The 17,085-nt window shown below is 44.2% G+C and overlaps 1 protein-coding gene across 3 annotated transcripts in view; it reads left to right on the top strand.

Moving 5' to 3' along the window:
• The window catches only part of LOC138708091 (protein unc-80 homolog), a 266,651-nt gene that overhangs the window by 121,997 nt on the left and 127,569 nt on the right, over positions 1–17,085 (top strand). For all 3 annotated transcript variants that reach the window (XR_011334570.1, XM_069838254.1, XM_069838256.1), the window contains exons 3-4: positions 11,669–11,917; positions 16,739–16,871. Coding sequence is in view for 2 of the 3 variants with exons in the window: in XM_069838254.1 (XP_069694355.1) it covers positions 11,669–11,917; positions 16,739–16,871 (382 nt within the window). In the remaining variant the exon portion in view is untranslated. The remainder of the gene's footprint in view (positions 1–11,668; positions 11,918–16,738; positions 16,872–17,085) is intronic.

The following is a 17,085-nucleotide window of genomic DNA, read 5'->3' as shown; positions in this document are numbered from 1 at the left end:
CCGGTGCGGCAATGGAACCAATAGGCTGCTCTTTAAGAAGTGCCGATTACGTAGGTGTCCGCCGCCATGCCGACAGAAGTACGATGCTCGGCGCCTCGAGCCTCCCTGGCCGAGAGCTGCTTGGCTGCTGCGCTCGCTTGCTGCTGTAGAACTGAGGAATCTGGTTGGTTGTCCGCTGTAGCTGCTTTCGCCGGTGCGCCAATCAGAAGTTCTCAGGACACGTCTTGCTCCTTTCACGTCCAAGAAAGACGTCTCTCTCAGAAGCGCCGAAAAAAAAATCGAAAAATCGAAGGAGAATAGGGAGGAAAATTTAAAAGGTACGCAAAACGCGTCCTTGCAAGGGGTTGGGGGCTGTACAAAACTAAATATGTGAGCTCCAAGCCTGTTGGCCACTAGTCTCAATCCGGGTTACGCTGCTCCCCTGAAGGAGCTCTAGAAAATTTTGAAGGGGAAGCCGAAATTGGACGTAACCTCTTAGGTACCACATACGCGAGGGGGGCTGAGATTGATCACTTGATCACGGAACGGGGCGAGGAGGAGTTGGCTGGTGTTTGCCGTTAGGATGGCAAGACGCCGTCATCCGTTGTTCGATGACAAAGCATTTGAAGGCCGTCGGAAGAAGCGCCGTGAATTCTAACCTGCAATTTGAGAGGTCCCTGTCCTTTCAATTTGCGACTTATTGAGTGACCTCGTATGTTTAATAGACTATTAATATTATTATTTCTAGAGCTCCTTCAGGGGAGCGGCGTAACCCGGAGTGAGGCTAGTGGCCAACAGGCTTGGAGCTCACATATTTAGTTTTGTACAGCCCCCAACCCCTTGCAAGGACGCGTTTTGCGTACCTTTTAAATTTTCATCCCAATTCTCCTTCGGTTTTTCGACGGCGCATCACCCTCTTTCTTGGACGTGAAAGGAGCAAGACGTGTCCTGAGGCTTTCTGATTGGCGCACATGCGAAAGAAGCTACAGCGGACAACCAACCAGATTCCTCAGTGCTACAGCAGCAAGCGAGCGCAGCAGCCAAGCAGCTCTCGGCCAGGAAGGCTCGAGGCGTCGAGCATCGTACTTCTGTCGGCCAGGCGGCGAACACCTACGTATTCGGCACTTCTTAAAGAGCAGCCTATTGGTTCCATTGCCGCACCGGCGCTCAGCTCGAAGAAAGCCGCGCAGCCTACGGAGGGCTGTGCGCACTAACGTCCCAAGGCCAGTCGGATCCCGGTCGGCGATTGGGTCCTCTCTCGAGGAGACCCCTAGCCGTCCTCGGCCCCTAGGCAGGCTGCCTGCTAGGGAGAGACTCTGTGCCTTCGTGCCGGAGTGACTGCCCAAAGGCAGGGCCTTCGGGCTAATTTGCTTTCCGCCCTCCACTCTTCTACTATTGCCCGGCCCTTCTGAGGGCTACGCAAATTTTCGTCCGGCCCTTATCAGGGCCAACGAAATTAGCGAACCAAACCGACGGTCCCCGGCGGGCTCCGCAACGCTTGTTGCGATCGGCTAACCGGGCTAGGCTTCGGCGACCGGTCGGGCGTAACTGCTGGGCTTCCACCCTTAATGGGAAAGGGGCCTAGCAGGTTCTTGCACTGCGGACAGAGTGCCGCTTAGGTCTCCCCCCCTGACAGGATCGAATCTGTAATTCGAATGGCTCCAGTTAAGAGCAACAAGGCCACGAGCCATCCTAATGCAGGTGGCGTAAAACGGTTGCTAGTTTGCACTAGCCAGACAGGGCCCACCACCTCCTACTTGCGCGTGTCGCGTCCCGCGCAAATTACTCCTCCGCCCAGGAGTCGGAACCTGCGATCGGCTGGTCCTGTACGGACGCCACCTGTCCCGGTCCCCGTTGCGGAGATCCTTGAGCTTCGTCCCCCTACCACCATCCCAGCCCCTTCAGGACTCCCGAGAAAGCCCACCCCTCTCAAGGTAGCTCCCAAGGTCACTGAGGTGACACATATTGACTTGCCCGGTCCTAGCGGACTGAATAGCCGTGGTGTTACGGTCTTGGCTGATGAAGTGCCGCCGATTCCATCTGGGTCCGGCGCACTTCAGGTCATATAGGCCAAAAAGAAGAAGGGCTCTGCTAAGACTGAGCAGGGCGGCATTCCTTCCGCTAGTGAGCTCACCAAGGAAGAGAGATCGGCTCTCTCTACTTTGGAGCAATTGGAGGCGGCGACTCTTCAAGTCGTGACCGAGGAGGCAGCACACCCCGCCGAACCTGAGGCCCCACAGGAGACGGCTGTTGCCCCTGAGGTAGATGAGGCAGGTCCCCGCCCCACTTCCCCAGCTCGTACTCACGTGTCGGAGAGTGAGGACGAGGAAGATGATGTTGAGACTGCCCTCACTAGGCGACGTGGTGATATCCCACCCGTTATTATTACGCCAGCCTTCACTGGTTCGCTGGGCCGACTGAACTTAGAGTTCAAGGCCGAATACGAACCGTTGGGCTTATGCTCGTACAGTGCGCGCGGCGGGACGGCCGTGAAAACTGTTTGCGAAAGGGACTACGCAAATCTTTGCAGGTTCCTGACCGAACGGGGAGTAGCGTACAACTTGCTGCGCCCCAAGAACGACAAGCCTCTGCGATTCGTTCTAAGAGGAATAGATATTCACACAGATGAGGAGGACATCCAGGGCGACCTGGAATTCCAAAGCATAATCGTCCGGCGAGTGACGAGGATGCACTCATCAAGGACAAAGGCCTAACTCCCAATGATCATTGTCGATGTGGAGAATTCCCCCGAAACCCGGGATAGAATGAGAGCCTTGCGTCAGTGCTGCCTGATGAGGGTAACAGTTGAGGACTACGTCCCCAGCAAGCGCCCGCCTCAGTGCAGCAACTGCCAGTGGTACTACCACACGCAGGCTAGCTGCAAAGCCCAGCCTATGTGTCGAGCTTGTGCACGCCCCCATAAGACTAAAGATTGTCGCAAACCGCACGATGTCCCCGCTACATGCGCACTCTGTACTGGCGCTCACACCGGCAATTACGGAGGGTGTCTCGTAGCACTACAGGTTAGAGATGCCACGGAAGGAACGAGCAGGGCTGTCCGACGGAGGAGGGCAGAGCTCGAGGAACAGCGGACGCTCCAATACGAGTGGCTCCGGCAGCAGCGTGTGGAGCGAGCTGCGAGGCAGCAGCAGCTGTTCCGAGAACAACAGCCGCAACCACAGACTCGCGCCCCTGTGCAGGGGCCCCGTGCGTAGCGACGCACGGAACTCGGGCCGGTCCGCCAACAGCAGCAGCAAACGCAGCAGCAGCAGGCGACCATCCCTTCGCTTTTGGAAGTGCCCGTTGCCGCGCTTCTGTGGTCCACCGTGGCAGCGACAGCCCCCCAAACTGCTGCCAATAATGTAGGACCCCTTTCTCAGCTCCCTAAGCGCAACAGGGGCAGCAGAAAAGCCACCAAGGCTACCACGGTAGAGTCCATCTCCGCCCCTGTCCCACCGGCCCAGCAGGAAGCTATTGCAAGCACCTCCAAAGGCCCGACCGGTCAAGGCGCGACCTTGGACCAAGTTCAGCACTTTGCCGAGGCGTTGCAATTAGCAAACCCTAACCTCCCGCTCGCCCCAATCCTAGAAGGATTAACTAGAGTGATAGTTCTCCTTATGGAGAATCCTATGTCTGCCCTCCCGGAGATATTTAAGTTCCGAACCTCCCTCGTTTCTCTCAATGGCCAGACAAAGTGACGGGTTGCTAGGATGTGTATATGGAACGCCAGGGGCCTTAGACATGATAGACATGAGTTCAGGGCTTTCCTAGACGCTAATAATATAGACGTAGCATTTATAACAGAAACGTTCCTGACACCTCAAGTGAATTTAAGATGCGCGGGGTTTAAAATTCTATAGACAAGATAGAGCGGGTAGAAGAGGCGGAGGTGTAGCGGTGTTCGTTCGTTCTACGATCGCGCACTGTGAGTATCTCCTTCCCCAGCTAGCGGCATTAGAGGCAGTGGCTATTAGAGCCTACATAGGCAGACTCCCCTTTCTGCTTATGGCTGCCTACAGTCCTCCGGGCATACTAGATGAACGCGATTTAGATATAGTGACAAGTCTATCCGATAGATTCGTAGTCGCCGGCGACCTCAATGCGAAGCACGCTAGCTGGAACTGTCAACGCCCCAATCGGCAGGGCGATAGGCTTTTTCTTAATTCTACAGGAAACGGATACGTCGTGATGGCCCCTAGGGAACCCACACACGTACCGGATGCTGCAAATCAACTGCCTGACATATTAGACATCGGTCTGGTGAAAGGTCTCACAACTAGAACGAGACTAACAACCCTGGATGATCTTCCGTCCGACCACCTACCGGTGATAATGGAGATCATGCACCCAGTCGAACTCTCCCCACCCGCTTTGAAATTCAACTACAAGGCGGCAGACTGGGTGTTCTTTCAAGACCAGGTAGCCGCTACGCTTCCACCACTCCCCCCTGAAGTCACTCCGGCAGGGATAGATAGGTCAGTTAGCGACCTGACGGAGTGCATAAAGAAGGCAATGGTTGCTGCAATACCGAAACGGTCTTCACAACCGGGACGGATGCAGCTCCCAGCCTATGTTAGAGATCTAAAGATCGCCCGCAATAGAGCAAGAACATTGTGGAAGCGTACAATTTTAGATCAACATAGAATAGAAATGAACCGCTTGCGCAGGCCGATCAGTGAGGCGGTCCACGAAACGATCGTGGATGCTTGGAAATCCAAGGTTGAAATGATGGACAGCAGAAACATGTCAGATGTCTGGCGTATATCTCGAGCTCTGTCCAATCCGTCTCAATCGATTCACCCATTAGTAGTCGGTCCAGATGTCACGGCCTTTACTCCTGAGGAGAAGGCTACCGCACTGGCAGACGTTTTAGAGACCACTTTTCAACCCGTGGAACAAAATTTAAACTTGCCCCATATCAGAGCTGTTGAGGAATCGGTTCGAGACCTCCTTAGCAGGGAGCCGGAAAATGGGATACGACCTACGAACACCCACGAGGTCGCCCATTTCATTCGTCGCCTCGGCCCTCATAAGGCCGCAGGAGCCGACGGTATCCAAGGAATTATATTGCAGCATCTCCCAAGGTCAGCTATGAAGCGCATAGCAGAGATAATTAATAACATCTTGGCTTCCGGTCACTATCCCATTCCCTGGAAAGAAGCTCACGTAGTTCTCTTTCCAAAGCCCGGAAAGGATAAGACGAATCCAAGCAACTATAGGCCTATTAGTCTCCTCAGTTGTCTCAGCAAACAGGCGGAGCGGGTCATACATAGACGCCTCACTGAAGTAGTATTGCCCCAAATCAGGAACGAGCAATTCGGTTTTCACCCTGGTCGTTCCACTACACTCCAGGCACTCCGCATGACGGAGGACATTACCTGGGCTATGAGCACGAAGCGTGTAGTAGCTGCAGCTTACCTGGACATCGAGCGAGTATTCGACAAGGTTTGGCATGAGGGACTCCTCGTTAAGTTACTGGGCATGGGAGTCGCAGATGGAATGATACGCCTCATTTCTAACTACCTCCGAGGCCGTACTTTCAAAACCCGTGTAGGCACTAGTTTCTCCACCCCCCGTGAAATTCACGCAGGAGTCCCACAGGGTTCCATTATCGGGCCCATACTTTTCAATATATTCATTAATGACCTCCCGTTTCGCTATATCCACGGCAGAAGTAGTCATCTGTATATCTATGCAGACGACACTGCCCTCTTGGCGATGGGCAAAACCTATAGATTAGCGTCCCGTAGATTACAGTCGATCTTAGATCACCTCCAGCCGTGGTTCCACAACTGGAGAATCAAGTTCAATGTAGAGAAATGTCAGGCCATACTCTTTTCACTAAGAGCGAGGCTCGAAGACATACCACCACCACCCACACTTTTCGGACGAGAAATGCCGTGGATGAACCAAATTAAATATTTAGGGATCATTATGGACTCTTATCTCAACTTCCGAGATCACATCCAATCCCTTCTTCGTAAGGCCAACGGGCTGATAGTTAGACACTATTCCATTCTGGCGGCCTTAACTCCTGACAACCTGAGGGTAGGACTTACCATGTATAAGGCCCTCTTTCGCTCTGTCATTACCTATGCCGCACCCGCATGGGGGTTTGCGGCAGTGTCCCATCTCCGTAAACTCCAAGTTGTCCAAAACCAGGTGATTCGACTCATTACCCATCTCCCCCGAGTCGCCTCGAGAAGAAAGTTCCATGATGAACTAGAGTTGCCAACCATAGACGAGTTCATTGCTCGACTGGCTAGGAACCTGTATGCGGAAGCTCGTTCTAACCCCAACTCGCTCATATCTGGCCTCGGCCAGTATGATCCTAGGTTACGGCGTAGACACCAGACAGGTCCATTAGCTATACTATTGAGACAGGAGGACAGGGAGGCTGGCGTTACTCCCAGGTTTTGGTAGCCACGACTCAACTCCATGAGACTCCTTGGATAGTGCAACCGCTGTAAAATGACCTTGTCTTAACTGGGCTAAACAAAATCCCTCCATATCTAGTTTTGTTGATCGATGGAAATCTAATAGAGCCAATTGGCTAGTATATATCCATCGATTCATAGAGTCATTCAACCTAAGAGCCAACTGGCTAGTCTCTGATATTGAGACAACTCATCCTGCCTAAGGTTTTTCCGTGGTTTTCCTAAGGCGCTAAGACAAATGTCTGGATGAGCCCTAAAAGAAATGGGCCACGGACCTGCACTCATATACCCATGAATCTCCCTAATTAACAATTACATCTGTCCCCCTCTTCGCAATTGAGCCATCATATAGCCAAATGGCTGGTCTCGAAATTGAGACAAATCAACAAGGCTCATGACCTCCTACATAATAGCCAAATTGGCTAGTCTCTTATATGAGACAACTCATCCTGCCTAAGGTATTCCGTGGTTTTCCTCAGGCGTAAGACAAATGTCGGGATGAGCCCTATAAGAAATGGGCCACGGACCTATATGCCCTTCCCCATATATATTCCACCTTTATTATAAATTATGTATGCCCTAGTTCAGATAATATTAATAGTCTATTAAACATACGAGGTCACTCAATAAGTCGCAAATTGAAAGGACAGGGACCTCTCAAATTGCAGCTTAGATTTCACGGCGCTTCTTCCGACGGCCTTCACCTGCTTTGTCATCGAACAACAGATGACGGCGTCTTGCCATCCTAACGGCAAACACCAGCCAACTCCTCCTCGCCCCGTTCCGTGATCAATTGATCAATCTCAGCCCCCCTCGCGTATGTGGTACCTAAGAGGTTACTTCCAATTTCGGCTTCCCCTTCAAAATTTTCTAGAGCTCCTTCAGGGGAAGCAGCGTAACCCGGAGTGAGACTAGTGGCCAACAGGCTTGGAGCTCACATATTTAGTTTTGTACAGCCCCCAACCCCTTGCAAGGACGCGTTTTGCGTACCTTTTAAATTTTCCTCCCAATTCTCCTTCGATTTTTCGATTTTTCGATAGGTCCGAAAGGGAGGACAACCCACTCACAGCTGCGTTTACGACCCACGAAGTAGCAAACGAAATACAACATACGAACAACGAAGCAGCTGGACCTGACAACATACACAACGTACTAATACGCAACTACCCAGACACAGCCGTTGAGTTTCTCACAGCTATATACAACGCCAGCTTCCGCCTGGGGGCCCTGCGTCCTAGATGGAAGCAGGCGCTCGTGCTGCTGTTTCCGAAACCTGGTAAAGACCTAACCAACGCTACTAATTATCGACCTATAAGCATGACGGCCACGGTCTGCAAGATTATGGAGCGAATAATTAAAAGACGACTACTCCACTACATGGAGACGCACAACATACTCCCTGACACACAAGCCGAGTTCAGACAAGGAATTGACATAATAAATCAAATATTGAAAGTACTGACACCCATAGAACAAGGCTGGACGCGGGGACACACTTCAATAATGGTGGCCCTAGACATGCAGCGGGCCTTCGACTCAGTTTGGCTAGACGGGCTCCGCTACAAACTCACGAACACAGGAATGCCACGCACATTCGTTAGATGGCTCTCGGATTTCGTACGTGACCGAACGGCTCATGTTAAAATTAACGACAATCTGTCTACCAACATAACCCTTCACGGGGGAGTAGCCCAAGGCACAGTACTGTCTCCGATGCTATATAACATTTAGGTTGCCGACATTCCGCAACCACAAATTCCGACAATAAAACTCGGACAGTTCGCAGACGACACAATACTTACATCGACAGGACTTAGCATCCATACGCAAGCACGACTAGTCAACAACTCACTGAGACGTCTCACAACTTGGCTCGACAAATGGAGACTAACGATTAACACTACGAAAACGCAAGTTATGCTACTGAAAAGACGACGATACCCACGAGCGACGATACGCGACGGGAACCCTATACGAATTAAAAACACACGACTACCTTACCGAGACAAACTGACATACCTCGGGGTAACATTTAACAGGAAGTTAAGCTTCAATCTGCAGGCGGATAAAATCCGCCAACGAATAGCCCTATCCTCTAAACTCCTGTGCAAAGTCTCCGGTCGCCCTCCCGATCGTATTGGCAGCCTCCCACAAACCAATATCATAATATATAAATCCATTATCCGACCATCCATAATGTATGCCTCCCAGCTCTTCTCCCGTATGACACCCTCCTATCTCCGGCTCCTGATCCAAAAAGAGAGAAGCCTAATCCGTAAAGCCTACTTAGTAGCTCCTCACACCAGAAATCATATACCATACGACCTTTCCGGAATTAAACCTCTCCCTGAATACATCCGTCGCAAAAACATCAAATATGTCCACAAATCCTTAAACAAACCATACATCCAACAGCTCTTCAACCCACCCCCGCCCCACAAAACCCGGACATAACAATATCCAATCTCTACCAACAGTACACCGAACACCTACAACTCCAAGCCAATAACTAATACCTAACCTTAATCCAAGATGGCCCTCAAAATGGCCAATACTCCAAGCACTATACTACCAACACAACAATCACCGCCAACCACAAAAAAATACTGACTTAACATAGACGACAGACATAACTACATCACGACAACAAGGCAGCGGACATGCTGTGGGTAGATCTGGCAGACGGCGAAGTATAGAGTCCACCCCTCCGCACACAACAACAACATAAACCAACAACCATCAAGACCGGATCCTGCTATTCTTGCTGCGACAGTCCGTGTGAGGCGTGTGATGAAATCTGCAGTAATCCAAGGACAAAGTCTCAGCCTGAAGAGAGCATTTAAGACTCTAAAACAGGCTACCACGGTGAGAGCAATCACACCGTGGTAATACATATTACTACTGCTACTATTTCCTTATCCAACAACTGCTCTGAAGATGGCCACAACACAGCGGTTGAAACGTGAGCCAATAACACCAAGACAACGCGGTAGAAGCCCTGAAGCTTATCCACACACCATGTACACCAGCCGCGGAAGCCTACGCGAACACTTGTTAACTTGCTTTCAGTGTCAAGTATTGTGCTGATGACGATGGATTCCTGTTTCTTTGCTCTTATTTCGGTGCCATCACATGATGTTCTTTTCTTCAGAATTATTACCATCACATATTACGAAACTGCAAACAAGTTTACCTATAACTTTAGGTAAAATTTACTTTATTTTTCGTTCTTTGTTTTGTATACTGGAACCAGACAGATTAAAAGTCACTGTGCTGCCCATAAGAAAATAAATCACGGTTTTAATAGTATATCAACCACCTCTTAATAGGAAGAAGTTACTTGCATTTTATCATCCTTGGGTGTGATCTACATACTACACACAGTCAATCACTTGGATATACAGTTGAACCCAGCATTTACATTCCAGAAATTAATGTTTCTGCGGCATTTACAATATTTTTTCTTAGTTCCCTCACTTCTATTATTATTTATAACATACTTTTTTCCCTATGTTTGCACTGTCGTCATTTGAAACTTCCCACAGTTTACATTGTTTCCACTAAACGGAGGAGATAAAATACAAATAAATTAACATAAATCTGCGAGTCCACACCTGTGGAGTAACGGTTAGCGTGTCTTGCCGCGAAACCAGGTGGCCCGGGTTCGATTCCCGGTCGAGGCAAGTTACCTGGTTGAGGTTTTTTCCGGGGTTTTCCCCTCAACCCAATGTGAGCAAATGCTGGGTAACTTTCTGTGCTGGACCCCGGACTCATTTCATCGGCATTATCACCTTCATGTCATTCAGACACTAAATAACCTAAGCTGTTGATAAAGCGTCGTAAAATAACCTACTAAAATTTAAAAAAAAATAAATCTGCGACAAACAACGTAAATTTTTCGATAAATGCAGTCAAATTATGAAGATTCAAATATAAAATATTCTATGGCCACGTGTTTCCCTCATCAAGAGTAATGAGATCACTGGTGAGGACATTCTCGACACCTTTCTCCAGGATAACTGTATATTTTGAGATTTTAAAGTGACTAAAATAACGTGTATGATTATTTAGCTTTTTTTTAATTAAATAATTAATAATTGTAATATTTAATATAGTCCTGTTTGTTATAAAAGTTCCAAGCATTGATTTATAAATCATTTATTTACATTTTTCCTCAATTCACACCATTTTTTGTATTCCCATGAAAAATGTAAACGAGGAATTAGAATTCAAAATGTACAGGAAATCCACTACAACCACAACACACATACGCAATTCATCAAATCATCCCGTACAACATAAACATGCAGCTCTCCGTACAATGACACACAGATTAATTAATCTACCAATGAACAATGACAACTACACTGAAGAATTAAACACAATAAAATATATAGCACAAGACAATGGATATAACCCTAACATAATAGACACACTAATAAAAAAGGCAAAACAAAACAGAACAAACCAACACAAACACCACGTGAGAATAAATACATAACATTAACATATCACAATACCAATACTCACAAAATTGCAACTTCATTCAGAAAACTAAACTACAAGATAGCATGCAAAACAAATAACACAACGCAGAAATATCTAAATAATCACATTAAACATTCAAATAAATATAATTCAACTGGAGTTTACAAACTAAAATGTAATAGTTGCCCACATTTTTACATAGGACAGACAGGAAGATTCTTTCACACAAGATATAATGAACATATTAAAGCTATAACCAAACCCTACATCACGTCAAATTATGCAGACCACATTATCAACAATAATCATGACTACAATAATATAGAAACTGATATGGAAATTTTACATATCACACCAAAAATTTCACAGTTAAACATCTTAGAACAATACGAAATATATAAACATACAATAACATACCCACAACATATACTTAATACACAATTACAGTTCAATACCCACACATTATTCAACGTCATGATACGTCATAACACACAAACAACCAGCCCCCACCATAACAGCAACATACCCCCACCCCTACAATCGACAAATGCACATCGCAGAATTCAAGATCACCAGTAGTTCAAAAGACACTGACGAAGACGTAACATCACGTCGAAACGGTCCGTCTGTCGAAGGTATATACCTTTTTTTTTAATTTTAACACTTTTTAACGTGTGACTAAGTAATTTTATGTTTTTAACAAACAAAGTGTTAACGTGAACTTTAATCAATGAGGAATTAGAGTCTGTTTGCAATTGTCTCAGGTTATTTGGAGCTGTCTGGTAGAGGACAGCGCACTCTTCTTGCGCTATGTGCTGGAGCGGCTGACTCGCGACAAGCAGGACCTGATGTTCAAGATCCTGCGCCACCTGATTCGCTTTGTGCCCAAGCTGCCACAGCAAGCAGCATTTGCTCTGTATAACTACATCATTGGGTACGTCATGTTCTACGTTAGATCGCCGCAGGAAGATGGCCAGAAGCTCATAGGGACAGCCCTCTCCATTCTGTGGATGGTTTGTATCCAATGTTGGCATGTTTGTACAAATTTATATAGCAGTATCATCCATATTTAAAGATAAAACACACGTTAGATCAATAATACAGTGTTCATTGATTTGATAAAATACATTAAAGGTGATATGTTTCAGTTGTATGAACACTAATAAGTTTAATTTTTGTACATTTTTTTTAACAATATGTCTAGAACCTCGAGAATCTGTGTTCGGTTGGATACTGACGTATTTGGGTTTCAAGCCTTCCTTTAAGCAAGTTTCATTAAACCAGATTTTTTTATTTAAAAGTTCTATTTTAAGACACACGTCGTAGTAAAAATTGACCAGTTTTTCTTCACTAGCTTTTTTCATATTTAAAGATAAAACACACATGTTAGGTCAATAATACAGTGTTCATTGATTTGATAAAATAACATTACAGATGATAAATGTTTCAGTTGCATGAATATTTATTAATGTTCGTACAACTGAAACATATCATCTTTAGTATCATCCACTTTCATACGAACTAATTACATAGAGACCTCACTCCAATCAACATTATAATTTCCCTTGTTTGACTGGAGATAAGCATATCTTCATGTTGTGGTGTTATCTTCTTTGTTTGTATGTAAAAATTTAATCACATATTGTACAGCAAAGGAACAAGCTGTATTGGAAGGAAGCTGATCGAATCATAGGTTTGCATCATCAGTTTGTGGTTAAATTACAAACTTACCAACTTCCATACATAATGTGTTAGTAACTCACAATTAGCTTACAACTTCTTCTGTCCCACATTGACATAATCTCCAGGATTTAGAGGTGATTGCATAATTTTCTTGTCTAAAATTATGTTTTTCTCCCATTGCTGCTGTTATTATTATTATTATTATTATTATTGTTGTTATTGTTATTATTATTGTTATTAGTCCACACCTGTGAAGTAGCGGTTAACGCATCTAGCCGCGAAACCAGGTGGCCCGGGTTCGATTCCCAGTCGGGCCAAGTTACCTGGTTGAGGTTTTTTCCAGGGTTTTACCCCAACCTAATGTGAGGAAATCCTGGGTAACTTTCGGTGTTGGATGCCGGACTCATTTCATCAGCATTATCACCTTCATCTCACTCAGACGCTAAATAACCTAAGATGTTGATAAAGGGTCGTAAAATAACCTACTAAAATAAAAAAAAAATATATTGTTATTATTATTATTATTATTATTATTATTATTATTATTATTATTATTATTATCCCTTACTAAATTCCCATCTTCCACATTTAATCTCCTAGGTTGGCAGGTCTGATGTTATTCACTCCGTGATTTTTATAAATGATATGGAGCTAAGATATTTATTTCATTATTTCACCAGTATAGTTGAACATTGTTAGTAACAAGAATATTGTTCTGCTAGCTTAACACACAAAATAATGAAATATATTATTTGAAAGTGACAAATTTTCACAAAATATAATATGTTAACAATTAAAGTTTCGTAAATTGCTTTCTTTTTTCTCTCCATTGTTATTTTAAATACTGCGACCTCTTGTGCCAACGTAAACTTCTTCACAGTGTACCACTGTTAACTTGAATCAATGTTTTAGTCACACACCAAGACTAGAATTACTACAAATTACTTTAATAATAGGGAAGCTTCTTGGTTTTAGCTCTCCACACAGTGTGAACACTTGCAAGGCCGATGTTGTTTGATCATCTTACATGCAGTATTGAAAGAGCCACTTCTTGAGAAAAGAATTTCTGTCTTCATTAGGAGTGAAGTTCACATATTATTGTTGTTCTTGTCCAATGATAGGCCTTCGGACATACAGACAATTTGCGTATCCAGCCTTCCTACAACAATAAACTCTTCCACATATTCATTCTTCGTGAAATTTTTGTTCCTCTTAGCTGTTTCTATATTGGCAGTCATATTTCATCGATATTGAGCTATGAAATTTGTGTTTACATTTGTTTTTAATTTTCTTCTTGTTACATCCGTTAATTCTGTGTTCTAATTGTGATCGTGAATTTATCACAGTGAACCTCATTTCAGCACATATAATTCAATTCAACATTGTATGTAATGAAAGGTCTGACAACATTCTTATAAATTTTCATATTACAGTGAAACCTGTTCAAATCGGAACCTGAATAATCCGGAATCCTGTCTATTTTGGAACAATTTATTGGTCCCGGTGAAATTCGTATGTATTATGTATAATTTTTCCTGAATAAAATGGAAACTGCCCAACGCGGAAACGGAAACTGTCTGCTACTGTTCAAAATGGAAATAATATTTTGGGCACACTGCTTTAATGTAAACTATATTTTGAAACAGCGTGTAATTTCAAGGAATATACGAAATATGTAGGTCATTAAGATAAAAATAGGTTTGCTTTGCAAAATTTTAGAGGGTGTGAAGGTGTGTTGGCCTATCGGTAATACATTTTATTACCCTGTTGACTAGGCAGACGAGTCCCTTCAAAGGTTTTCAATGCTTCACACCCGTGAACTGTCATAGCTGGACAGAGCGCAAATGTAGTGATTTCAAAAAAAAAAAAAGTTGTGTAAAATGTAGCATTAACATTAAGTAATGATGTAAAAGTTTTCGAGTTAAAGGAAAATTAGAAACAAAGTCTATGTGAAATAGTACTGAAGTACAGTTGTGGAAAACTCAGGTGTGACACTTTGAAAAAAAAAATGATCATAATGAGTGAGTGGCTTGTGGCCAATATTGGTGAAATAAAAGGAACCAGAAAGCAACAAATGAACTGTTGTGGGAGTGGGGTCTTCATATATTTCAAAGAACATGTCAATTTCTGGATCTATTCTGCAACTGGCGAAGAAATTAGATAAACCAGAATTCAAGGCTTCTAATGGATGGCTCCTAGTCCAATTAATTAATAATGTGCAGCGATATACAGTAGGCCTACAGTATTATAATATAGTGTCAGATATTAAATTGAATGAGATTAGTAACTTTAGTAGTGTTTAATGAGTGAATTACGATAACATTATACAAAAAAATGAGATTTTAATCAAGATGATCCACCAAGGAATAAGCGATAGAAAGCTGATTTAATGTAAATAGTGTTAAACGGAATACTTTGTACTTCTTGCAGTTTGCGGCATGTCATTTTGTTTTTCATGTATACGAATGATACAATATTCCATTTTAATTTCACACCTGAATAATACGGAAACCTGTCCACAACGAAAAAAAAATTAGGACCATGTCACTTCCGTCTTGAACAGGTTTTACTGTAGTATGAACCAAGTTTTGTTTGCAGATTTTATTTATGATATCTGTTACTTAAAAGATATTTATTTTTAATTTCTATATTCAAATCTTCTACTTGCCCGTTCGAGACGTAACATTCCAAGTAATTGGAAGTGTTTGCTTATCCCATTGCATTACTGATAACCAGACAGCTGATTTTTCGTCCCTACACAGCGACAAGACGTCATGTCCCTTAGCTTACGGAGGGAGTGTAGCATTGAGTTCAACAACCTCCCTGCAACTGACGTGCACCTAATCTTCAGTATCGAGACCCAAAATTCGTTGTCTGCTGATAACACTACACCAATGTAGCAACTACAAGGGCTATTCATAAAGTAACTTCCGTTTTCATATAGCGTGCGTAATAACAGGGACAGTGACGCTGCTCTTGTGGTGGAGTGTACCTTGAAGCAGTACGCGTCGAGCAGTGGTAGAATCAAGGTCGTGTCTTTGTTCCTCTCTGAGCCACATGCTGTCAAAATGTGTGCTGCAATCGCAAGTCCCGTCAGGTGTGAGGTACGTTCTGTAATAAGATTTCTTGTGGCCAAAAACTGTAAAGCCAGTGAAATCCATCGCCAACTTTGTGAAGTTTATGGGCCAGACGTAATGAGTGAAGGTGGTGTAAGACAATGGGGTGACATATGTTAAAAAAATGGGCGAACCAATGTCCATGCTGAAGAGAGAAATGATCGACCGAGTATAGTGAATGCAGATCTGTTTCGTTTGGTTGACGAAAGGGTTAGAGCAAACCGCAGATTCACCATTCTTGCAGAGGAATGCCACAATTAACGCTGAGGATTACTGTAACACACTAACAAATTTGAAAAGGGCTATTCAAAACAAATGTCGTGGCATGTTGAGCTTTGGGGTGATTTTCCTGCATGACAACGCCCGGCCGCATACATCGCATCATACTGCGACCAAACTGCAAGAGTTCAACTGGGAAGTATTGGATCATCTTCCCTATTGGCCAGATTTGGCGCCTAGCGATTACCATCCCTTCATGCACGTGAAGACGTGGCTTGCCTCGAAGCACTTTGACGATGCCGAAGAGTTGAAAATCAGCGTCGTAGGTTGGCTTCAATCGCAGGCAGCCGAATTTAATGATTCAGATTGGATACATATATCTATATCAATGCTGAAGTTATATTTATTTGGACGTTTCTATTCTTGAATTTTTCTACTTACTGAATTTGGACTATCTGTCTATACACACTCTCTTGTCAGTAACTAAAGGGAATTGTGGGTGCACTTTAAAACTCTCTGTAGTTGAATATGTAATGTCAAAAATGAAATGAAAAACATTGTAACATAAACAGGTAATCGAGATGCAAGACTATTTTGGTATCATTTATTAATATAAAATCTATAAAAGTTGAATGACCTGTAATTACGTTACTAATATATTTTGGGTTTACATAAGAGATGTATAATGTCCGCAAATCTCATTTTCCAAAGGACATTGACCGCACATGAGCAGAGATTTTAGCAAAATGAAGGGGCTTCTTTGTTCTCTCTCAGAGTAATTTGCATCTAACCAATATTTTTTATGTTTTTGTTTAGGTAGTGCACAGTGTGCATGGGATAATGTTCAAAGATTTGAAACAAATTTTAAGGAAGGAGCAATGTGATGCGTCTATTCTGCTCACAGCCAATGTACCGTCTGCTAAGAAAATCATAGTTCATGGTCCACAAGGTAAGAGTTCTTTAAGATACTGTATGTATGGTGACTGGTGCAGTTTTTTCTGTAATATTACTGCACAATCTTCACCGACATCCAAAGCAAGCTGTCCCATAGAGCAAGATGAAATTAACCTTATACCACAGTCTAGTATATACAGTCACGAAGCTTAATACTTACTAAATATGCAAACGTAAACAGTTGAAATATGCATCCATAGATAGTTGCT

The sequence above is a fragment of the Periplaneta americana genome, chromosome 10 (assembly GCF_040183065.1).
Source record: "Periplaneta americana isolate PAMFEO1 chromosome 10, P.americana_PAMFEO1_priV1, whole genome shotgun sequence".
Lineage (NCBI taxonomy): Eukaryota > Metazoa > Arthropoda > Insecta > Blattodea > Blattidae > Periplaneta > Periplaneta americana.
This window is presented reverse-complemented; position numbering and strand designations above follow the sequence as displayed.